Below are 24,442 nucleotides of genomic sequence, written 5' to 3'. Positions count from 1 at the left end.
GGAGCCCAACCTGGGGCTTGATCCCAGGACCCCAGGATCATGATCTGAACTAAAGACAGATGCTTAACAGACTGGGCCACTCAGGTGCCCCCCTAATTATGATTTTTTTCAAAGTGTCTTTTATTTATTTTTTAAAAGATTTTATTTATTTATTTGAGAGAGAAAGCGAGAGAGCACCAGCAGGGAGAGGGATAGAGGGAGAGAAGTAGACTTCCCACTGAGCAGGGAACCTGACATGGGGCTCCATCCTAGGACCCTGAGATCATGACTTGAGTTGAAACCAAGAGTTAGATGCTTAACTGACTGAGCCACTCAGGTACCTCCAAATGTTTGTATTTTTATAAGGAAATAGATTTCTCACAGTGGACTTGGCAAACAGAAAAGGACAGTGAAATGAATCTGGATGTACTGTATATAAATTGTATAACTTGCCGTGTCTGAGACACCTGTTACAATCAGTGCACTGCCAGAAGATCCTGTCCATGAGGTATTGTTGAGATGTGGAATTTTGTGACACATTGTGCTGACAATTTTTGTTTTCTGCAGATGTATAATATGAATTATACTTTCTGTATAGCCATAGATAGATTCTCATTCCTGAGGTCTCTTGTAATGGAGTAAGAGAGATATTTATTCACCATTGGGAAGATGAGACAGTGAAAATAAGATAATTAAATTGATTTCTCTGGGAAATAACAATATCCAGATTGAAGTTGGTTTTTTACACTCATTTATATATTTTGTAAATATTTAAGTCCCTTAGATCCTATCTTTCCTATATTTTCTTATGACAATCTACATGCATGCAGAAAACCTGAAGGGTTTGCTACACTGAATGTCCGTGTACCCACCTGTGTGGATGGATAGATGTGACGATGCCAGTACAGCAAAAATGTGAACAGTTGGGTCACATGTTAACAAGGAGATTCTCAGGTAGAAATATTTTACCTTAGATTTATACACATGTATCCACACACATATATATCCAAACACTCACACACCTAATCAGTTTACTAAAAGACAACTGGAAGTTGTCCTCTCATGGTAGGTTTTCTGACATTAAACTGTCTTGTCCATTTCTGGGATAAAGTCTACTTGGTGATGATGTTTTATTATTTCTTTAAGGTACAGCTGGATTTAGTTTCCTAATGTTTTATTTAGGATTTTTGCATCTAGTTTTATAAGTAGAATTGACTACTGGTTTTCTTTCTCTCTCTCTTTTTTAAGATTTTATTTATTTATTCATGAGAGATACAGAGAGAGAGAGAGGCAGAGACGTAGGCAAAGGGAGCAGCAGGCTCCCAGTGGGGAGCCCGATGTGGGACTCGATCCCAGGACCCCGAATCATACCCTTGAGCCAAAGGCAGATGCTCAACCATGGAGCCACCCAGGTGCCCTGGAATTGTGCATTTTGACAGATAAGGAAGAGTGGCAGGGGCCAGACTTGAGGGTATACAGGCTGGAAAGGGATGAAGGAGTGAAGTCCGAGGAAGCCCTGGAGCCTGAGGTGCCACCTCAAATGAAGAGGTATGAGAGGACAGGGCCCCTGTGGAGGAGGCCTGGGCTCTGGGCCCACAGTCAAGCTCACAGCATTGTCGAATGGCATCTCCATAGCACAGGTCCTGGCTTCATGGAAGCAGGATGGGCTTTTACAAGTCAGACACCCAGGAGTCAGCCCAGGCAGCACAAGCAGCACAAGTTGATCTGGAGATGAGGTAACTTCCACTGGCCCTTGGCAGAATTTCACGGCAGATGCCAGGCTGACTCTGGGGCCATGATGTTGCCTGACCCTCTGCCCACTGAGAGCAGGGCCAGGGGACGGGTGTTGCCTCTGAAAGACAGGGGAGACACAGAGACCATGAAGGAACGGACTCAAAATCACACAGTGGAAGGTGAGAGCTGGTGGGCCTGCAGAGGCACGGGGGCGGGGGACAGCGAGCTGGGGTTTGGGGAGGATGGTTCAGTGCCCCGGGCTCCTTCCTGCCCCTCCAGCCGAGAGGAGCTGCTCTGGCGGCGTCATAGGCGCCGACCCTCAGAGCTGCTGTTTCTTCCCCCAGGTTTGCCTTCTCCAGCTACCGACGGGCTCCAAGAAAAGGAAGGCAAGCCCCAAATGCTGGTGAGTCGGGTTAGTTTTTTTTTTTTTTCCCCCTGAAATGCTGGCTTATTTCCCAGAGAATGAATGCATATTTGCTTTCTCTCTCTCTCTTTCTTTCTCTCTCCCTTTTTCTTTCTTTCTTTCTTTCTTTCTTTCTTTCTTTCTTTCTTTCTTTCTTTCTTTCTTTCTTTCTTCTTTCTTTTCTTTCTTTCTTTCTTTCTTTCTTTCTTTCTTTCTTTCTTTCTTTCTTTTTTTCTTTTTTCTTTTTTTCTTTCTCTTTCTTTCTCCCTGATTCCATTTATTTATTTATTCATGAGAGACAGAGAGAGAGGCAGAGACACAGGCAGAGGGAGAAGCAGGCTCCCTGCGAGAAGCCCGATGTGGGACTCGATCCTAGGATCTCGGGATCACCACCTGAGCCGAATGTTTTATTTCTTGGAAAGAGGAAAGGCATTGGCTCATGCCTGTGTGTCAGAGAACGTCTTAGTCATTTGTGTGTTTTTCTTTGTTGCAAAATATACCCAAGAGTATATATTAAGAGTCCAGGAAGTGTTTCAATGTAAGTGGTATTTTTGAAAAACAGATCATTAAAATTTTAAGTGTACTTTTAAGTTTTACTCCATATCTGCCCTAAGGAAACTGCACACTGGACATCTTTTTACTTTTGTATTGCTGAATTTTAAAAAAATTGTTATCTAGGGATCCCTGGGTGGCACAGCGGTTTAGTGCCTGCCTTTGGCCCAGGGCGCGATCCTGGAGACCCGGGATTGAGTCTCACGTCGGGCTCCCGGTGCATGGAGCCTGCTTCTCCCTCTGCCTGTATCTCTGCCTCTCTCTCTCTCTCTCTCTCTGTGACCATCATAAATAAATAAAAATTTAAAAAAATTGTTATCTAAATTCTAGTTAGTTATCATACAGTGCAATATTGGTTCCAGTAGTAGAATTCAGTGCTTCATCAGTTACATACAAATGCCCTGCTTAATGCCCATCACCCACTTAGCACATCCCCCACCCATTCTCCTCCATCAGTCCTTAGTCTGTTCTCTATAGTTAAAGAGTCTCTCTCTCTCTCTCTTTTTTAAAGATTTTATTTATTTATTCATGAGAGACACACACAGAGAGAAGCAGAGACACAGGCAGAGGGAGAAGCAGACTCCTCTCAGGGAACCCAATATGGGACTCGATTCCTAAACTCCAGGATCACACCCTGAGCCAAAAGCAGAGCTTAACCGCTGAGCAATTCAGGCATCCTGAGTGTTTCTTTTTTTAAAGATTTAATTTATATATTTATTTGAGAGAGAGCGGGGCTCTATCCCAAGGACCCTGGAATCACGATCTGAGCCAAAGACAGCCGCTTAATGGACTGAGCCACCAGGTGCCCCATATAGTTAAGAATCTCTCATGGTTTGTTTCTCTCTTTTCTTTCCCAACTCCATGTTCACCTGTTTTGTTTCGTAAATTCCACATATGAGTAAAATCATACGAATCACGAGAGACCTGTTGCCTTTTCTCCAGTTTGCTCATAGGGCAAGGATCCTGAGCCAGGAGGGGCAAGCTGAGAAAAAAAACCATGCTGTTTAGTGGCCCTCTTTTCAAGCAGGAGTGTTACTGAGAGCTGATCTTGTTCCTTGCTCCAGCTCCCAAGAATTGCCAAGAGGCGCCAACGTCCTCCCCTGGGGGAGAGGCAGGTCTAAGAACTGAACCGGCAGTGTGCTCCCTCAGGTGACTGGCTTTATTTGGAACTAGCATAGGAGGTTGAAGTCTCAGCAGTGCTGCTGAAAACAATGGGGATTTTGGTGGTGAACAGTTAAGGGGAAGCTGCAGTTCCATGAGACCAACAGGCTATATGCTTTCTCTTTTCAGGAAATTAAAATACCCAGTAGAAAGGCCAGTTGCCGTAGTGATGACAGTTAAAGTACACTTGCAGTTGAGGGAGCCCAGGTAAATGTGTGATCACAAAGCACCACTGCTTAGGTTATAAGAAGTAACTTCACAGGAATCAGAGAATTAGAATTGTAGAGTCTTTGTACTGTTCTGAGTTTCAAGAGGGATGCACATTGCGAACCTTTCATTCCTTTTATGCCTGCTTCCGTCTGTAATATCTGTGGTCAGGGGTAATATGCTATGTGTGGTCCTCAAGGGTCGCTATCACCATCAGACCCTATGCCTGGAGCGTTTGGTGTGAAAAGCATTATCATCAAATGTGTCTCCAGTATTTTCAAGTTAAATACCTATTAAATTCCTTGTTAAAAAAAAATCTAGGGGCACCTGGGTTGCTCAGTGGTTGAGCATCTGCCTTTGACTCAGGTTGTGATCCTGGGGTCCAGGATCACCAAGTCCTGAATCAGGCTCCTGCAGGGAGCCTGCTTCTCCCTCTGCCTATGTCTCTGCCTCTCTCTTCCTGTGTCTCTCGTGAATAAATAAATAAAATCTTTTTAAAAAATCTAAATTGTGAGCACTTAGGTCACAGAGTATTAAAAGTATGTGGATCACATCACTTTTTTTTTTTTTTTTTTTTTTGGCACTTTCACCTGCTGCCACAAATTCTGAAGATCAGGTGTGTAAGCTAGGAAGTGTCCTCATTGTGCACTACTGCTATGGGCAGACATTGTAGATCATCAGCAGTTTTCTGAGGAAAAGAAGCACTTTAACCCGACCAGGTTAACATGTTTTTGTTTATTTTATATTTGATTGAGTTGTAATAGACATATAACAAAGTATGCAGTTCAGAAATGTACCCAGACTCTCAGGAAGTGAACACAGCCATGTAACCAGTGCCCAGATCAAGGCGCAGAACACTGCCACTTGTGAGTATTACACTCCTCTAAGCCTTCTAGACTTCCAGACGATACTCCCCCGAGGATAGTCCTCTCCTGCCTTCTAACATCACAGATTCTTTTCCTACTTTTTTCTTTTTTCTTTTTTTTTGTTGTTGTTTTTTAATGAATGTCATCACATAGTTTGTACCCTTTTGTGTTTGTTCAACATTGTGCCTGGGATTCATTTATGGTAGTATTATCAGCTATCAGGATCTCTCATGATGCCAGGGTCATTAAGACAGGGATATTGGTATAAGGATAGACAGGTGGGCTGGTGGAGCAGAAGAGTCCAGAAATAGGCCCATACATAGACAGTGGCCTTACTCATAGTAAAAGGACTGCAGTGTGTGGAGGTAGACTTCAAAAGAAGTGACATAATTGGTTACTGGCCATGATGTGCACCTGCCATTTACATAGTGATTGGAGGACTGGAGAGCTGGTCTCAGAGTCTGCTTGAGGCCGTTACTTGCAGTTAATATGCCACAGTAACTGACATTTGAACCATTTTGGTCGGGGTTTGGTGTTATTTAACTAAACTATGGCAACTGAGATTTGCACAAGGAATGCCTGTACTTAAAATGGGTGAATCTTCTAAAGCAGTGAATTTTAAATTATACCTTGATAAAGTGTCAGGTTTTAAAAGAAGATTAAATTATCTGTAAATGTCCCTTCCCTTGAACATTACTGCCATTCCCCTGCCAGCTGTTTTGCACACATGACATACTTCGCTATGTGACAAGTGAAGCATTAGGGGCTTTATTTTTAGCATTAGGGCAGGGAAGAGAGATTTTATTTTTTTAAACGATTTTTTATTTATTAATTCGTGAGAGATACACAGAGAGGCAGAGACACAGGTAGGGAGAGAAACAGGCTCCTCACATGGAGCCCGATGTGGGACTCGATCCCAGGACCGGGATTACGTCCTGAGCCAAACGCAGATACTCAACCGCTGAGCCACCCAGGTGTCCCTACAAAGACAGATTTTAGTAATCTGCCTCCCTTACAGATGCACATCACTGACCCCATCTTTTCTTTGCAGTTGAAGATTGTTCCATTTTTTTCCTCTAACTCTTCACCGTCCTCTGATGCCCAGCACAAGCCCCCATGTACCTGTGCTCTCCTTCTCCAGCCCATCCTCTCCTCATCCATCTCAGAGTTTAAAATAAATAAAATGAATCCTCAAGGTCACTTTCCTGAGCATTGCTTGGGGCTTGCAGATTGATTTGCAGATCTTTTTGCCGGTGAAATCCCAAGGGCCAGGAATGTGTTTTTATGTGTCAGCTGTGTGCCCCTTAGATTTTAACACAAAGCCTATAGGGGCCCAAAGAACTTGATACAGAGAACTGTGTACTCTGAAAAGAACTAGGTCAACTTCTCACATATCCAGGCTCTCCAGGGCCATCAGAAAGGATCGACTCCTCATACTGGGAAAATGGATGGTGGTTTGCTGTCTATTAACCTACTGCTTGTTTATAGGTACCGGTTACACTCCGGGATGTGGCTGTGGTCTTCACGGATGCAGAATGGAAGGGACTAAGCTCTGAACAGAGGAACCTCTACAAAGAAGTGTTGCTAGAGAATTATAGGAATCTGCTCTCGTTGGGTAAGGATGTGTTATTTCCTTCATTAATTCAGTAGAGATGTATTGGCTATCTACTTGTGCCAGAAAACATTTTAGACACTTAGAACACATTAGTAATAAAATAGTAACCCCTGCCCATTAGGGCTTACTTTCTAGTATGTGGTGACAGACGACAAACCAAAAGCTTTAGATGCAGGGATCTCATAACACGGTATGTTAGAAAGTGATAAACGCTACAGAGTATAACATCAGGATAGAATAGAGCAGGATAAGGGAGTATTGAGTGTGAGAGGTGCCTGACTAAATTTTCAACTGGGGATTTGAAATCAACGAGGAGGGACCATGTGACCAAAGATAGAATGTGTTAAGGGAGTTGGAACTCTGGGTGTCTGTGTTAAGAGCATTTCTGGTGCAGGGACTTGTTGTGCTAAAATGTTCCAGAAGGGATGTGCCTGTCGGGCATAAAGAACTGGTGACCAGTGAGGTGGGAGAGAGGGGGACAGTTGGCAACGGAGAGAGTAGTGAACATGTCTTCTAGTGCAAAAGGCACAGTTACGTGTCAGAGTTTGTATGGCTTTTGGATTTCGTAAGTCATATTTTTTTTTCATTTACTTAGAAAAACTTACATTGGTTGTTTAAACCTGGATTGGTAAACACTTTTTTTTTTTTTAAATTTTTATTTATTTATGATAGTCACAGAGAGAGAGAGAGAGAGAGAGAGGCAGAGACACAGGCAGAGGGAGAAGCGGGCTCCATGCACCGGGAGCCCGATGTGGGATTCGATCCCGGGTCTCCAGGATCGTGCCCTGGTCCAAAGGCAGGCGCCAAACCGCTGCGCCACCCAGGGATCCCGGTAAACACTTTCAATTAGGACATTACTCTGGATCAAGAGGTGGCCAGCTTTTTCTGTAAAGGGCCACATAAATTTAGGCTTGTGGGCTATATGGTCTCTCTGTAACTGTTCCGGGGTTGGCCCTTGGAGAGTAAAATTGCCACAGACAACATGTAAGCGAATGAGTGGGGCTATGTTCCGATAAGACTTGATTTGTGAACCCTGAATTTTGAATTCCATATAATTGTTATGTATCGTGAAATATGATTATTCTTTTGACTTTTTTTTCCCAACTATTTAAAAATTCTTGGTTGTGGACTATATAGTAGGAGACAGCCAGGTTTAGCTTGTGAGTTGAGTTGTCCCACTGCTTGTTCTAGCTTAGTGCTGCCCAGTAGAAATATATGAGTCAGGTGGGCTATTTTAAATTTCCTAGTAACTGCATTCTAAAAAGCAAAAACAAATGGGTGAAATTAATTTTAATAACATTTTCTTTAACCCAGTATATAAAAAATCTTACCATTTCAACATGTAATCAATATAGAAAATTTAGATTTTTTTGGTACTAAACCTTCAAACTCTGGTGTGTATTTTCTAGTGAGAGCACATCTTAATTCAGACTAGCCACCTTTCAAGTGCTCAGTAAACCCGTGTGACTCATGGCTACCACATTAGATCGTGCCGTTCTAGATATTTTATCTAGATAAAACATGTAGAGAGGAGTCACATTTTTGGAGACACAAACTAGTTTCAGGCAGAAATTTCTTCAGCAGTTTCCTTCTAATGGCATAGCTATTTCCCCGATATGAATTAATCACATTTTCTTCCATTTCCATCTTGTCCCTTGTGTTTTGATCTGATTCCATCAATTTTGGGTTCATCCATTTTGGTCTAGTTCTGTGGATTTTGATTTAGCCTTAGCTGGTCAGCCTAACTAGATTTTGTTTTTATTTTTAGTTTTCTCTTGTCCTATTATTCTCTTCTTCTCTGTTAGTACGTTTAATGGGTTCAAAGGAAAATGTTAAAATGACCTAGTTCATATTATTCTCGATACTGGAAGCCTCGATTCCTTTATTTTGCTCAACACATAATATTCTACAGTTCTCCAGTCTCTCATGGGCTCTTTTGGGCTTTTCTCTTATTTCTTTCTCTTTTCTTAGGCTGATCCAGAGGACTAGTATCACATACTTTTTTTGTTGTTGTTGTTTTTCTGTATCTCTATTCATATCCTTAAGGAATTTGTGAACTTTAATGATTTTGCCCATCACATATTATGATAAACCCATTTTCTCTGTCACCTGTGCTTTACCTTTATATTTCTATTAGGTTATAAGACAGCACAAGTTTATTCTCAGACTTGTCAAAAATTGAGATCATAGTGTTTTTCTTCCAAAATAAGCTTTTCTTTTTTTCTCTAATTCTTTACATACTCATGTTATGATGTCTCTTCTTCTCTACAGCTAGAAATAAGTGGGCCAATTTCCACTGAAATAATCTTTAAAGCTTTCCTAGGGGGAATTTTTGAGTTAGCTTAGACTAGATAATTCTGTGATAACAAACCCCCTCAAACTTTGGTGGCTTGTCATAGCAAATGTTCCTTTTTCACTTATATTGCCTTTTGTCTAAGTTCAGATGTAGTTCAGCTCTGTTGGTTCTGGAATTCAGACAAAAAGAACAGACTCATCTGAGTCATGAGGTTGTTAAGAAAGAGGGGAAAAGAGCAATGATGGGATCACATAGTGCATCTTTTCTTTATTTTAAAGATTTTATTTATTTATTTGAGAGAGAGAGATTGAATGAGCACAAGCCAGGGGACGGGCAGGGGGAGAGGAAGAGGGAGAAGCAGGCTCCCTGTTGAGTTCAGAGCCTGATGCAGGGCTTGGTCCCACTACCCTGAGATCATGACCTGAGCTGAAGTCAGCCACTTAGACAACTTAGCCACCCAGGCATCCACATAGTACCTCTTAAAACTTGTTTGGAAGTGGCACTAGCTTTTCAGTCATCATTGGCCAAAGCAAATCCCATAGCTGAGTCTGATGTGCTTGTGATGGGATTGGTTTGGACATAAGGTGCTGGAATCCTGAAATCATGGGCCATGTTTTTCTTGTCTAATACTGAATCTACAGAGCTTAATAGAGAACCTAGCACTTAGAAACTTCTAGTAAGTATTTGTGTGTGGATGGGAAACCTGAAATTCAGATTTATTTTTTTAAAAAATATTTTATTTATTTATTTATTTGAGAGTGAGTCAGCATGAGAGAGAGCAGAGAGCACAATTGGAGAAGGTGGGGAGAGGGGCAGAGGGAGAGGCAGACTCCCCACTGAGCAGGGAGCCTAACATCCCAGATCATGACCTAAGCCAAAGGTGGATGCTTAATGGACTGAGCACTCAGGTGCCCCCACAATTTATTTCATATATAATCTCTGTAACCACTGATTCATACACCGTTTCCTACATTTGGAAGCTCTTCAGACCAAGTGGCTTTTTACATGGATCAGTCTTGTTTTGTAATAAGAAAAGTCATGAAGGTGATTTCATATAGGTCACAGAGACGGTTAGGTCCAAGTAGAACTGAGTAATGGACAGTTACGTGTTGATGTCAGTATCGATGGCTTAGATTATTTAGTAGAAAGGGAAGGTGAAGGTAACTGAAGCTGTTTACAGCACACAGTGCTTACTTGAAAGGTTCCTGTCTCACGTGTTTTGTTATGGATTTTGTGGAGTGCAATAGAAAATGGAATGTGCAGAAATGAATATAAAGGAATTATTGGTGAGGAACAAATTGTGTTGTATATGTATTATTAATTACAGATGTGGCATAAGACGCTCTGTCCTAGGACAAGACGGAGCTGCCCGGCGGCCCTACGTAGGGCTTCTCTAACTGAAAACCAGAATTTGCCTCCTGCCTTCTTGCCTTCTCCTGTCAGCAATTCCTAAGCCAACATGTGCACTAGATCTTTCTTGGCTTATATGTAAAGAATCAGTTCCATCCAGCAGACTCTGGCCCCTGGCATCAGGAGCAGCAGTATCTTGCTCAGAACTGCTGGAGTGGAAATACAGAAGGTCAACAGAGGGAAGGTGGCTCCCAACCCTTGTGTGGGAGGACAGAGGAGACAGAGACCTTAGGTGTATTCCTTAGCCTGCCCCCCGGGACAGTCAGCAAGAACTAGAGAAGGCATAATGGTGGTAGAAATAGAGCCCACCTTAGCTCAAAGGTGAAACCTCGTGCAAACAGACTGAGGAGCGAAAGAAGCCTCAAAATCTGGAGCAGTCAGCAGTATGGACTGTGAACCATATTGTAGCCTGAAATCATACTTAATTATAAGGTAGAGGACCCACTTATAAGGGAAACCCTATGATTGCAGGGAGTATGGGCGAGGCTTTAAAGTTAAGTTGACCCACATCAGATGCCATTGGACACACTCAATGGAGAAGCCTTATATGTGCGGTGAGTGTGGCCGAGGCTTCAGTGAGAAGTCATCCTTCATCAGACATCAGAGGACACATTCAGGGAAGAAACCCTATGTGTTCCTGGAATGTGGGCAAGGTTTTAGTGATAAGTCAACCCTCAGAAAACACCAGAGGATGCAGTCAGGGGAGAAGTCTTATGTTTGTGGAGTGTGACCAAGGCTTTTGTAGTATGCCAGGTCTCAGCATACACAACTGGACACACTTGGGAGAGAAGCCTTCATCGTGCAGTGAGTGTGGCCAAGGCTTTAGCCAAAAATGACTCCTCCTCATTCACCAGAAGATGTACTCAGGCGAGAAGCATGATATTTTCAGGGAGTGTGGGCGAGGCTTTAGCTGTAAATCAAATCTTATCAGAACCCAGGGGATGCAGTAAGGTGAGAAGCCTTCTTTGGGCAGGGATCTTGGGCAAGACTTTGGCAATCTATCAGACTGCGACCCAAGTGCCAGGTGAGCAGTAGTCCCTATCTGTGCATGGAGTGTGAGAAGAGCTTCAGAGACATGCTGGTCCTCACCAGGCTTCAGGAACATTCAGGAGAGGAGCCTTATCTGTGCGGAATGTGGGCCACTTGGTAGCCCCAAGTCAAGCCTCACCACCCGAGAAGGATGCACTTAGGTGGGAAGTGTGTGCAGGGGCTGCAGGGGAGGCTTTAGCAGTAAATCCACATTCACCCAACATCCTGTGGCCATCTTGGGAAGCAGTGTCATGTGTTCAGGGAGTGCTGGTGGATCTCAGCAAAAGAAGAGGCAGGCAGGCAGACAGGATAAGGTGGCGTGCTCAGGGAGGAGCTGTGTGCTTGTAGGGAGTGGAGATGAGACTTGGTCAGCCGTTGTCACATAGGGTAAGGATAATCTGTATGTGGACACCCTGGGGAGCTCTGCCCAGATAACCTCTTTGGGCCAGCACCCCTGCCGTTCCACATTACTGTTCCTGGGGCTGCGCAGAGGAGTTCCTTGCTGGGGCTTGCTTGAAGCCACAGGGAACTGCACCCTCCCCACTGGTAGCTCTGGCTTGTGGCCAATTGATATGGGGAGACAACACCTCCATGCCTGACTCAGCTGGGACACCTCCACAGGGTCACCAGAGATCCAGAGGTCCCCATCAAACAGAATGGCTTCTTGGCCACACATTGCAGGTCTGCTTCTGCCCTCATTCTCTGAGAAACCACTCAACCCTCCATTTTGTTGTCTCTCTGGGGAATCCATTCTGAGACACCTTAAGTGTGCAGGGAGTGTGAACAGGACTTTGGCTAGAAGTTACCCCTCAACAAAGCCCAGAGTATACAGAACAGAAGCTCTGCATGTACGGGGAGGATAGGCCAGGGCTTAGGAAAGGCACACCTCAGTATCCATCAGGAAATAGCTTTCTTGGGAGAAGCTTTCCAAGGGCCAGGAGGGAGGCTGGGAGCAGGATGTGATACCTCATCTTGTATCAGAGGACATGCTCAGGGAGGGCTCGTGGGTGGAGTTTTAGCCTGTTGTCTCTCTCTCTCTTTTTAAGATTTTATTTATTTACTCATGAGAGACACACGGAGAAAGGCAGAGACACAGGCAGAGGGAGAAGCAGGTTCCCCGTGGGGAACCTGATGTGGGACTTGATCCCAGGACCCCAGGATCACAACCTGAGCCAAAGGCAGATGCTCAACCACTGAGCCACCCAGGTGCTCCTAGCCTGCTGTCTCTTCATAACAGACTTCAGGGGACAGAGGACTTGCCGGCTGTAGACCACTACTTCATTCACCTCTGAGGGGCTTTCAGAAGTCTTGAGGAAAGATGGGTTTTCCCATCTGTGCAGAATGTGGGCCACTCAGTAGCCCTAAGTCAAGCCTCACTGCCCAAGAAAGATGCACGTAGGTGAGAAGTGGTGCAAGGGCTGGAGGAGGGGGTCGTTGGGGGGGGCACCCTTCGGCATATATGACTGGACACATTTGGGGAATAAGCCTTCCTTGTGTGGAGAGTGTGGCCGATGGAGACATGGGTTTTCCCCTTTTTGTAATAAGATGGAGTAAAAACATAGAAGGCTTTACTTAAGTAATCTAGGAATGGTCTAGTTGTTTAATTTTCATACATCAATTCTTTCCCCATTTCTCTTGGCCTTTTGTTCCAGTAAAATCCTCTTTGATCAGCTCAGGCTGTGTACCTCAGTCTCTCCCCTGTCTGGAAAGGAATTCAAATCCCAGCCTGGATTTCCCACGTGAATCCAACCCTTGAGAAACAAGAAGTCCCAAATCAATCTAATAGGTTTACAGGGGAATCTGACTGAGTCTCTGCATGGGCAGGATGACCTAGGTTCTGGAGACATGCCAACTGAAGGGAGGGCCTTCCCAAGTCTCTGGGCACTGGAGGGCTATCACCTCTCCTATCGAGCTCCCTTTGACTTCTGGGAAGGCTCTTTTCCCAGGGTGGGTCCGTCCTTCCTTCCTTCCTTCCTTCCTTCCTTCCTTCCTCCCTTCCTTCCTTCCTGTCTCTTCACGTCTCTGTTGAATCATTCTCTACCCTCTGGAAGTACTGCTGTTCCTCAGTGGTCTGTTCATGTCCTCTGGATCCAGGGACCCTTTAACCACACTCCCACTGCAGTCTTCCAGATTCCAGGGTCAGGTGCTTTAACTGTCCCCCAACTGTTCTCTAGCCCCCAAATAACTGCTTTAGGCTTCTTAGCTATTCCCTGTGTCAATTCATAGGTCTAAAGACCCCTAAACACCGCCCTGATACCATGCCCCCTCAGCCCTTCATCCCTGGGGTCCATCCCTGGGGTCCACACCCCCCATCATCCCTCGAAGACAACCTAGCTGTACACCTGCCCTTGTTTGTCAGCAATGAGATTCCTAGCATAATCTTTTCCCCGGTGGAAATGGAATATAATACCATGCTATGCTGTTTTTATTTTCTCCCAGTATGCATGATATATCTGTTTGCTGCAGCCCTTCAGGTGCAGACACTATGCAGTATATGCTTTGTGTCAATGTCACCCTGGCTCCCCATGCACATCCAAGTCCCTTGGTGACCCTGCTCCCAGCTATGGCTTGCCTGATGACTGTAGACCAGCTCTGGCCCATGCAAATCTTAAAAAAAAAAAAAAAAAAAAAAAAAAAAAAGATTTTATTTATGAGGGAGAGAGAGGGGCAGAGACATAGGCAGAGGGAGAAGCAGGCTCCCTGCGGGGATCGTGATGCGGGACTCGATCCCAGGATCCCAGGATCATGACCTAAGCCAAAGGCAGATGCTCAACCATTCAGCCAACCCAGGCGTCCCTCACCATGTTATATTTAGTATATTAGACCTCCAGGTCAAGCAGGTGGCTGGAGTTTTTGGCCACGAGTTAAAAAAGCACCCAGGGTTAGAGGAATAAATCTGAATGAAATTCCTGAGCATTTAGGTAGTATTCACAAGTCATAGGACTGGATGGGATTGGTTGATTGACTCATTTGTTCATGGAAATATGTTTTGAGCTAAGCAGTGTTCTAGGCATTGCGGTAACGAAAAATACACAAAGGAAAATCTATACCCTCAGAATTTCCATCCTAATGGGGAGGAATAACAACAGAAACACGGTATATTAGGGATCACCATTAAGGGGGAAGATAAAGCAGGTAAGGGTGGGAAGGCTGCAGTTTAAATAAGGATGGCCAGGGAAGTCCTCAGTGGGAAAATGTTACTTGAGCTGAAGTCCTGAAGGATGTTCGGGCAGGAGTCGTGCAGGTACCTGGACGACTAGCATTGCAAAGGTGCTAAGGCAGGAGCTCGTCCAGCAAGTTCACAGAAAAGGACAGGCCGGGGAAGAGCGGTGGGACCTGGAGACCCAGAGGTAATGGGGAGGGGCGGGCCGGGCAGCTCCGGGACGGATTGAAGCTAGGGCGGTGACCAAATATCCCGGGAAATGTTGTGTGACGTTGGCCCCGCCCTAAACTCCCGCGGGGCTCTAGGCTCCCAGGTCGGCGTTTTGGCCGGAACTCAAGAGCCGACGCCGGGCCGGAAGTAGTTTTTACCCGACCCCATTTTATCCGCGGCCGCACTTCCGGTAGCGGCGGCGGGAAGCGGTGCAGTGGCGGGCGTCTAGGCCTCTGCTGAGGGCAATCCGGCGGGAATCGGAGCCATCAGAACCGCCACCATGGTGAGGACGGGCAGGCCGGCTGCGCGGGAACTTCCGAGTCTGTCGTGGAGTGGGGACCGCGGCCGGTCGGGAGGAGGTCGTGGGTTGGCCGCTCATGGCGGCGAAGGCCCGGGCCGCAGCTGCCGCGTCTGGGCGGGGGCGACTCGGACCTTGGCCTCTGGACGGGTTGGGGGAAGGGAGGGCTGGGACCGAGGGACGGAGGCCGGGGTCGCTTGGTGGTGGCGAGGATGGGCCCGTGGCTGTCCGCGCCGCTGCAGCCACGGTGCTTGGGATCCTGCGGGCACGAAGTAAACTTTTGCGCAATAAATGCGCGTTTGGGGTTTCGGAACAGACATGAGAGCCTCAGGAGGACTCGTGAAACGGGGTGAGGGTCTGAGGGGGACTTGCGGAAAGGGGGGAGGACTTCTGGCCGAAACTAGAGAGTGTGCTTGGGTCTAGTAGATGGGAGGAGGGAATGGGAGGGAAACCGAAAATGGAGGAAGGGTTCAACAACTCCTTTGCGGGGCGGGTCTGTGTGTGAGCGTGTCTGGCTTCTCAGGCACTGGGGCTACCTCACTCAGTTCGCTTTCTAGTTGCGGACACAGGTAATATGATCCAGGGTGGTAATTAAGCACTGCGTAAAAGTAACGGTGGGGGGGGGGGCGGGATAAGAACTTTTTCCTGGAGTAGATGGTTCCTGAGCAGAGCCCTAACAGGTTGTTACAGGAGTCTCCCCAGCCTCGATGGAAGGGAGTATTGTAGATTGGGAGGACTCCAAGAGCAGGGCGTGAAGGGCCGCACTGTTGAGAGTTCCTGCAGGGGTCGAGGGGGAAGGGATGGAAGAAGAGATGGGAGGAATTGGCAGGAACCTGGCTACTAAAGGCTTTCCATGCTGCCTGATCCCGTTGGTGATGAGGGATGCCGTGGAAGGATGTAGCCAGCACAATGACGTGGACGCAGTTGTGTTTAGAAAGAGCGCTCTGTTCTGTGGCTGTTGCGTGTTGGGTGAACCGAAAGCCGGGATTGTTTGTAGGATTGGTTTGGAAGAGTAGGCACTGGATTCAGTCTGTCTAGGTTCCAAACCAGCTTCCTGGCTGTGAGACAGGGCAAGCTACTTAACCTCTCCTGACCTCAGTGGCTGCATCTGTAAAATAGGAATAATAATTAGCCTGGTTTTTAGAATTAAATGAGATATTTAGAGACTGCTGGGTGGCTCAGTAGTTAAACATCTGCCTTGGGCCCAAGGTGTGATCCTGGAGACCCGGGATTTAGTCCCACATCAGGCTCCCTGCATGGAGCCTGCTTCTCCCTCTGCCTGTTTCTCTGCCTTTCTGTATCTCTCATGAATAAATAAATAAAATGTTTAAAAAAATAAAAGATATTTAGTGCTTGTCACAGTGCCTGGTACGCAGTGAATGTCCAGGAAGACTTAGCTATTATAAGGTGGACAGACCAGTAAATGTTGCCATAAGGCTTCAGATCTGTGTGGCTAGAATCTAGAGGGCAGATTTAAATGGGGACACTGGACTCTTAAGTTAACCAGCTTGTAGCTGGTTAACACAGTCATTTGAGGGAGAGTGAGCCACATAACTTGTGTCTCTAGGCAAGGTTCTGATCCACACATTGGTGGGTTGAAAAACCTGTTCTTGTCCAAGCTTACGGAGATGAACAGCAAGCACGGTAACTGGCAAGAAGACGACGCTTGGAAGGCTGATACACAAATCAAATGCCAGGTTATTTCTAGAGAGGTATAACTGCCAAAGGCACCTGGCAGTTTGCGTTGTGAGGTCTATTTAGTCTGTCTTACCAAAGCTACCTTGGAAGCCAGGCTATAAAGCAGAAAAGGTTGTTGGATTGATAAAGAAGTTTAAAGACCATTATGTGTTCAAACTAAAGAAGTTTAAAGACCATTATGTGTTCAAACTGATGAGCACCCTGGCCACCAGAAAGTTTCCCTCCCAAAGACAGTTTTGGAGGCACATTAACATTTTTCATTTAGGGATTCCATTCGCCTTGCCTCCAAGCTCATAGGCTCCTTTCTGATAATAGATTCTTGCTGATTGGATCCTTAGTGCCAATCATTCCAGCTGTTTTACTTGGTCCTTTAACTGGGCTGTGGGTGTTCCGCAGCACTGGAGTCACACACCTGTAACCTGCATAGTGGCAGATGGCTAATCTGGTATGGGGGGATTGGATTAGTTTGGAGATACCTTACTCCTCACCCCTGAAACTGACACAGCAGACACACAGGCAATTGTAATATGAAAAAGACTGATTTTAAGGGAGAGTAAGAGAGTTGTGGGCAGAGGTCTGGGCTGAACACTGGGTGTGGGAGAATTCCCCGGGAAAGGAAGACAGAGCTGAGAAGCTGTTGAGAGAGAGAGCCATATGGAAAAGAAGGCCAGAGCTGGTTTTTAGGAAGGACCAGGGATATATAGGTTCAAAAGAGCTTGACTCTCATCCTGCTGATTTCTCCTTGCAGACTGTGGGCAAGAGCAGCAAGATGCTGCAGCACATCGACTATAGGATGAGGTGCATCCTACAAGACGGCCGGATCTTCATTGGCACCTTCAAGGCTTTTGACAAGCATATGAATTTGATTCTCTGTGACTGTGATGAGTTCAGGAAAATCAAGTAAGAATTGGGCTGCATGGGGGTGGGATTTAAATTGTGAGGGAAATGGACTGGGTGGGTGGGCCAAGCGACAGGTAGTGATGTAGCCAGCTGGTTCCTTGGTTTGCTCTCCTGTGTTAGAGGGCAGATTTAAATGGGGACGCTGGACTCTTAAGAAATCTCCTTCGTTATTAGCCCGGCAAGCCTTGCTCTCTAGTCGTAGCTGAATAAAAGTTGTAAGGAGGGCTGCTAGGCTTTTTGTTTCTCTGACTTTGTGTGCCCCTGGGTACTGGGGTAAAGGGCTCTCATGTTCTCCCCACAGGTGTGTAAGGGGGGAGAGCTTGATTTTCTGGCCTCATTGCCTATTTGTAAAGCTGTAGCCTAAAGGGCTCTCCCAATGCAGCCTGGTCTGAAACTGCTTTAAGAAGCCTCTGACCCTCTTCAGGGTAAGTGCTCAGCTTCCCGTGTGGGTTTGGGGCCAGTGATTTTTGTTGGCATTTATAGACACAATTAGAGATATTTTCTACCCTTCTATATGTAATTGGATAATTCCCTTGTCTTAAGACTCACAGATTTTAAGCTTCTGGCCTATTAAAAAATGTGGGCTAGCTTTTTGTGCATATTACATTCAAGGCATCCTGAGGCCCAAAGAGGTTATGTGACTTCTGTCATCATTCAGCTCTTTTTGGCCACGTGCAGTGGTCCATGTTATGTTGTCGGTAGCTATGAATTCCTTTTGATTCCCTTTAGGGCTCTTGTTTTCTTTTTGTGGCAAGAGGTCAAGAAGTACAAGAGACAGTGTGGTAGGGATGGTTGAGTGCCAGGTACACATTAGAGAGGGGCCAGCAGGTCAGCATAGAACTATTCTAAATGGTTCTCTCCTGTTGTTTTAATGAAACTATTCTGATAATTAAAAAAATGTTTATTGGAAAACATTTTAAAAATACATAAAAGTGTATGAAGATTTAAATACCCAGAATGGTGGGATATTTTTTTTGTAGCTTTTTGTTTTATATGGTTTTTTGATTTTTATGGAAGAACAATACATGCTTTTATTTTAAAAGAAAATTTAGATAAGGAAAAAGGAAGAAATGTTCACCCACAGAAAACTGCTGTTAATTTAATATAAAAAATATTAAAAGGAAACCTATAAGTTTTTAAAGATCAGAGCATTTTGTCTTTGCTTTTAGAATATTAGTTTTGGCTTTTTCTTCACTTCCCCTATCTTGCACAGTTTATTTCTCAGTTTACATTTACAGTTGACACTTGAACAACCTAGGGTTTGGGGCACTGACCCCATGCAGTTGAAAATCCACGTATAACTTTTGACTCCCTGCCCCAAACTGAACTACTAATAGCCTCCTGTTGTCCAGATGCCTTGCCAATGACCTAAACAGATTAACGTATATTTTGTATGTTATATGTATTATATACTGTCTTCTTACAATAAAGTGAGATAGAGAAAAGTTATTAAAATCATAAGGAAAATATATTTGCAGTACTGTATCAAAAAAAAATCTATATACAAGTGGCCCCACACAGTTCAAACCCATGTTGTTCAAGGGTCACCTATATAATTTGTTCTCCTGTTGTGGTAGTTACATTGGGAATGTCTGTTTTTGTGCTTTGAGGACAGAGGTGTAATTTCTATATAGTTAATTCTTTTATTGTTTCTATTTCTGAGGTGAGATGAGGACTGTAGTGACTTATTCTATGGGGCTGACTTGGTAGTGGAAGGGTGTTGCGTGCAAAGGGCTGAGTGGGGTTCAGTGGACTTGAGTTGTTCCGGCTGCCTCCTCACACTGACCAGGCCTTAAGCTGGAGGGAGGGAGTAGGGTAATGTCAAAGAAGGTTGGACTGTGGAAAGGCCTTCCTGATAGTTATGGACTAACATTTGAGCCAGGGCTGGGCTTTAACTCTTATCCTGTCTCTTGGTCAGTGCATCCCCTTGCTGTAGGAGACAGCCACTTAAAGGGGTGGTGAGTTCAGCCTGTGAAGACTGTCCAGAGGAGCTGTCTTAGAGAAAGTTTTTGTACCATTTGTTGGGAGATAACAGTGTAAAACAGATCTTGGAGGCCCCTAGACAGGTGAATGGAGCTTTACCCTTTTCCTAATGCTTGCTTTTTTATTTGTTTTCCTAAACCCATTTTCAGGCCAAAGAACTCAAAACAAGCAGAAAGAGAAGAGAAGCGAGTCCTTGGTCTGGTGCTGCTTCGAGGGGAGAACCTGGTCTCAATGACGGTAGAGGGACCTCCTCCCAAAGATGTAAGTCTTCCTCCAGGGCCACGTTAAGGTGGGGAAGCCCTACTGGGAGCCAGACTCTGTGTTAGGTTCTCTGCATTTCACTGCATTACTCACAGGCATCCTCTGATTTTTCTCCTGCTTTTATATATAATGCAGTCTCGAAGAGGTTACCCCACAAGTAGGAAGTAGAAATGGGGAACCAGAATTGGAGGGTTCTAACTTTAAAGCTCTCCTCTTTTCCCTCAGCTGCTGTACACAGTGAGGAGAAAAGGCATCTAAGGCCATCTGGTCAGTTCTTAATGTGATGGCATTCTACCTGGACCTTGAACTGTCCTTTAACTCCAGGGGGCACCTGGGAGGCTCAGTTGATCAAGCATCCTACTCTTGATTTCAGCTCAGGTTGTGAGATTGAGCCCCACATCAGGCTGCACGCTCAGTGGGGTGTCTGCCTGAGATTCTTTCCCTTTCCCACCCCGAACCACATGCTCTTACTTGCACACTAACTCTCTCTCAAATGAATAAATCTTTAGAAAAGAACTGGAGAACTCAGTTAAGAGGGGATGAAGAAACCAAAGGACTTTAATTTAAAATGCTGGATTGTGGGGTGCTTGGGTGGCTCAGTTGATTGAGCTGCCAGCTCTTGATTTTTGGCTCAGGTCATGATTTCTGGGTTCTGGGATCCCATCCTACATTAGGCTCCACACTTGGCGGGGTGTCTGCTTGAGGATTCTCTCTCTCTCTTCCCCTTCCCTCACTTGCTCATGAGCGCTCTCTCAATTAAAAAAGAAAAAGTCCTAACTTCAAATAACAGAATGTATATATTTTGTACAGTTAGAGAATAATAGTTAACATTTATTAAGCATCTGCTGTATACCAAGCAGTTCAATATTTTAGTTTCTCCTTACAAGCAGTTTTTTGAGATAAATTATTCCCACTTAATAGATAAACAGGTTTAGTAACATGCCTGAGTGTCACAGCTAATAAATGGTGAAGCTGGCATTTGATCCCAGGCGGTCTTAGTTCCATAAACACCAGGCTCCATTTAGAAATAAAACAGACTTTAGAGCGTCTAACCAGGTTTTCCCCATTTTCATTTTAAGACATCATCAAAGGAATAATTGTCCTTAATTTTACTTTTGTCCACATATGCATGGTTTTTTTTTAATTTAATGTGTAATATGTATATAATACTTTGTTTTGCTCTTTCACTAAACACTGTAAACAGTTTTCCAGTTACTGTATAGTTTTTAAAAGTCATGTTAAAAATACTCTCAAGTGAGGAACAGAGTACTTACCCCAATCATTTCCTTCTTTTCTCATACATTGAGACTCATACATTGAAGCCTTTCCAATTATAAATGCAAGGGATTTACCATATTTTTTGGTTAAAGTATATGTCTATATTCATAACTCTTGGATTGGTTTCTAGTAGAAATTGCTACCGTTATATAGGTCATTGTAAGTCTTCGTGACCACAACTGGTCATATGATAACCCAAGTCCATTGTACTAATTAATACTAAAGAAGACCGATGAGGAGGTAGTCCCAGACTGTGGGATTACATGCCCAATTTCACCCACTAGGTGAGAATCAGCTAGGATTGAACCTCATTTCTCTGATGCCAGGTCAAGTGCTCTTGTCTGCTGGAGCCTTTTAAATGGAGTCCTGGCCCTTTGTTGATTTAATTTTCATAGGAATATTATAGGTTGAGTTGTGGTGTGTTATCTCTAGACTTTCTCTTAAGTTCTTCTAGCCTATGGTAGAGGTGACAGCTAGGCACATAATCTTGGGTGGAAGAGGAATGGTATTAACACATGGGTGGCGGGGTAGTGTTTTTAAGGTGTTTCGATGCCTCATATATCTTAGGGGCTCTCTTGGCAATGATATTCCAAAGTGTACTTCTGATTCTCTAGGTCCCAAGCATTTTACCATATTTCTTTATTTCTTAGACTGGCATTGCCCGAGTGCCACTTGCTGGAGCTGCCGGGGGTCCAGGGATTGGCAGGGCTGCTGGCAGAGGAATTCCAGCTGGTGTTCCAATGCCCCAGGCTCCTGCAGGACTTGCAGGGCCAGTCCGAGGGGTTGGTGGGCCATCACAGCAGGTAAGGAGTTGGGGGAAGGCACCAGCTTCTTGTGATTAAAATGAAGGATAGAGAGAGAGGGCCCACAGTTTGGGAAGAGTCCAGAAGAACCAACCTCCGACCATCAGGATGTCAGTATTTCATTGTGCTTTATATGTAGTCCTAGAATCAGATGAGAAGGAAAACTTAACATTGTACATTATTTTGATGCTATTGAAGTAAAGAGATGCATAAAAGGTATTTTTGCTGCCCGTTTTGGGGCAGAATGTTGCCATGACAACATGAGCTATGCTCTCTTACAGCTTGTTAGTAGTTACACCAACACCAACAGTTGTTACACCAACAGTGCTGGTGCTGTCTATGATTTGGACTGGGCCTCCTTAACTCAGGCCTGGTAGATGGGAATGAGCATTCAGGCTTGGTCTTCTCTGGCAGATGGTTTCAGATAGCCTGGTGCCTCGGGTTGTAGCTTAGGAGATGGCACGTCTGCTGGGTCTTAACTGAGTTGAGGGAGAGTGGGATGCTGTGTTGCACTGCCCTGTTCTGCCTGACTCTGCTTCTGTGTCCTCTTAGGTGATGACCCCGCAGGGAAGAGGCACTGTGGCTGCTGCTGCAGCTGCTGCCACTGCCAGCATTGCAGGGGCCCCGACCCAGTACCCGCCTGGCCGTGGGGGTCCTCCCCCACCCATGGGCCGGGGGGCACCGCCTCCAGGTGAGGAGCCCTTTAAGGAGACCACAGCTACCTGATGGGAGATAACCTGAGCTGGATTCATGATGAGACATAAACATTGACTGAAACTGATGATGAGTTTGGGTAATTAAGCAGGATTACTCTGAGATCCAGCGTGACTGACCATGGAACTAGCCAGACAAGAGCCATAGGGAGCCCCACCTTTTGGCTCAAGACCCAGTTTCTTAGGAGAGACTGGGAGGGTGGAAGGTCCATCTGTCTCAGAATTTGGTGGACAGCTTTGTTATGTTGCCTGCTACCTTTTCGAGGCAGACACTTGAGCTGTATTCTTGGGCCTTTTCTCTGTAGGCATGATGGGCCCACCACCTGGCATGAGGCCTCCCATGGGCCCGCCGATGGGGATCCCTCCTGGTCGAGGAACTCCAATGGGCATGCCCCCGCCGGGGATGCGGCCCCCTCCCCCGGGCATGCGAGGTAAGTACGAACAGCAGTGACTTGACTTCTTTAGAGCATGTTGGGATGGGAAATGGAGGGAAGGTTAGATTTTGCTGTACCTCTGTGCTTCTAGGCCTTAAGCCAAGGGAAGTGAAGAGTGCAACTTTGTCCACAAAGGAAAGAGGGAAAAGGCATTTCTTAAAATCAGCGTTCCCTCCCTCTTAGAGCAATTAGAGTGGTCCTATACCCAGGGCTCTTCTCAGTGTAGAAGGCAGTGTTCTGGGGGCACTGTGAAATACATTCTGAGAGTCCCCAGCAAAGGCCCTGGGATTGTCTTAGGCCTTTGGTTGTTTCTGTTTAACTCCAGTTTGAGAAATGTTGAAATAGATAATGGGCCCTGAGAGCTTAGCATCCTGCCTCCCAGATTGGTGTTCTTTGCCCCACGCTATAGTGGCCTTTAAGATAACCCACAGCCACAGTGGGTGATCCCTGTCTCTAGTTCAGGCTTTTTGTTGGTGGGTTTTATAAGCATAGAAATCCATACATATCCGAGAAGTCCCTAGTTAGTGTGTATGTTATGTCCCTCTGATCCCTTGGTACCTGCAGGGTGTGGGAGGCTGGGGTGGCGGTCGGGGCTGGGGATTTGAGTTGCTGATCAGGCACTGACTAAACTTCTTACTCTTACTTCAGGCCTTCTTTGACCCTTGACCACAGAGTTATGGAAGTAGCTCCACAGAGGCGTGGGCCCGATTGCCACAGACGTGTTTGTTTGTTATGCCGTTGTTCTTGGAGTCTCACAGGATTGTCTGGTTTCCCTTTCAGGGCCCCCTCCCCCGGGAATGCGCCCACCAAGGCCCTAGACTCATCTTGGCCCTCCTCAGCTCCCTGCCTGTTTCCCGTCAGGCTGTACATAGTCCTTTTACTTCCTTGTAGCCTGTGAAACTAGTTTATAATAAACTCTTAAGAATATTGTATTCGGTGTGTGTTTAATTTTAGAAAATGAGGTCCTTAATAGAGTCAAGAAAGGTAGCCCTGGAAAAGTTAGCACTAATCTTAGCTGCTTCCCTTATAAAATATTTTAATACACGTTCACAGAGATGCACAGCCTCATACTGAGAATTCACAAAATTGGACGAGACATTCCCACGTACCAAACTGGCAAAGATTAGTTTGTTGAAGTGAATACTCATGCTGTTGGTGATGGTGAGTTGGCAAATCTTTGGAAGACACTCCTTTTGATAGCCTTTTGTGCAGTACTTGAGATTATATTCATTTTCACATGATAAAGTAGGAGGCAGATACTAAAAATGGTAACCAATCCTATTGAGAGGGGAATCATTTTGGTATAACTTTCTCCTAGCATCACACACATGCATATAACCTAGCCTAACTTTTTTCTTTTTCTTTTAACCTAACAAACTTTTGAGTTGGAGATATCCATGATTTCTTCCACATAAAGTCTGTGTTTAATAAGGTAGTTACTGAACAGTA

At 45.2% G+C, this 24,442-nt stretch overlaps 2 protein-coding genes across 5 annotated transcripts; both read left to right on the top strand.

Annotated features, from left to right (window-relative positions):
- Window positions 1–244: 244 nt before the first annotated feature.
- On the top strand, window positions 245–17,506 carry ZNF343 (zinc finger protein 343). Of its 3 annotated transcripts, none has more exons than XM_041733431.1 (6): window positions 245–1,527; window positions 1,620–1,715; window positions 1,810–1,892; window positions 2,058–2,116; window positions 6,391–6,517; window positions 17,370–17,506. In XM_041733431.1, exons 1-6 carry the CDS (start codon window positions 1,520–1,522, stop codon window positions 17,411–17,413), a joined length of 417 nt encoding a protein of 138 aa, XP_041589365.1. In that variant the 5' UTR covers window positions 245–1,519; the 3' UTR covers window positions 17,414–17,506. The 3 variants fall into 3 exon arrangements, with proteins under 3 accessions (XP_041589365.1, XP_041589368.1, XP_041589367.1); XM_041733434.1 differs by having other exon boundaries at window positions 246–1,527; window positions 1,615–1,715; XM_041733433.1 differs by having other exon boundaries at window positions 246–1,715.
- Window positions 14,765–23,925, top strand: SNRPB (small nuclear ribonucleoprotein polypeptides B and B1). 2 transcript variants are annotated; one of them, XM_041733429.1, is made up of 7 exons: window positions 14,765–14,908; window positions 17,370–17,521; window positions 19,654–19,765; window positions 21,694–21,846; window positions 22,399–22,537; window positions 22,865–22,990; window positions 23,774–23,925. In XM_041733429.1, exons 1-7 carry the CDS (start codon window positions 14,906–14,908, stop codon window positions 23,809–23,811), a joined length of 723 nt encoding a protein of 240 aa, XP_041589363.1. In that variant the 5' UTR covers window positions 14,765–14,905; the 3' UTR covers window positions 23,812–23,925. The 2 variants fall into 2 exon arrangements, with proteins under 2 accessions (XP_041589363.1, XP_041589364.1); XM_041733430.1 differs by having other exon boundaries at window positions 23,642–23,925.
- Window positions 23,926–24,442: the final 517 nt, after the last annotated feature.

The sequence above is a fragment of the Vulpes lagopus genome, chromosome 18 (assembly GCF_018345385.1).
Source record: "Vulpes lagopus strain Blue_001 chromosome 18, ASM1834538v1, whole genome shotgun sequence".
In the NCBI taxonomy this organism is placed as follows: domain Eukaryota; kingdom Metazoa; phylum Chordata; class Mammalia; order Carnivora; family Canidae; genus Vulpes; species Vulpes lagopus.
This window is presented reverse-complemented; position numbering and strand designations above follow the sequence as displayed.

Excerpts from the sequence above, each read along its gene's own strand:
- ZNF343 (XM_041733431.1), top strand. Across the intron at positions 1,716-1,809 it reads CAAGTTGATCTGGAGATGAG|GGCCAGGGGACGGGTGTTGC; the intron begins GTAACTTCCACT and ends CACTGAGAGCAG. Across the intron at positions 2,117-6,390 it reads AAGGCAAGCCCCAAATGCTG|GTACCGGTTACACTCCGGGA; the intron begins GTGAGTCGGGTT and ends GCTTGTTTATAG.
- SNRPB (XM_041733429.1), top strand. Across the intron at positions 21,847-22,398 it reads TTGGTGGGCCATCACAGCAG|GTGATGACCCCGCAGGGAAG; the intron begins GTAAGGAGTTGG and ends GTGTCCTCTTAG. Across the intron at positions 22,538-22,864 it reads CCGGGGGGCACCGCCTCCAG|GCATGATGGGCCCACCACCT; the intron begins GTGAGGAGCCCT and ends TTTTCTCTGTAG.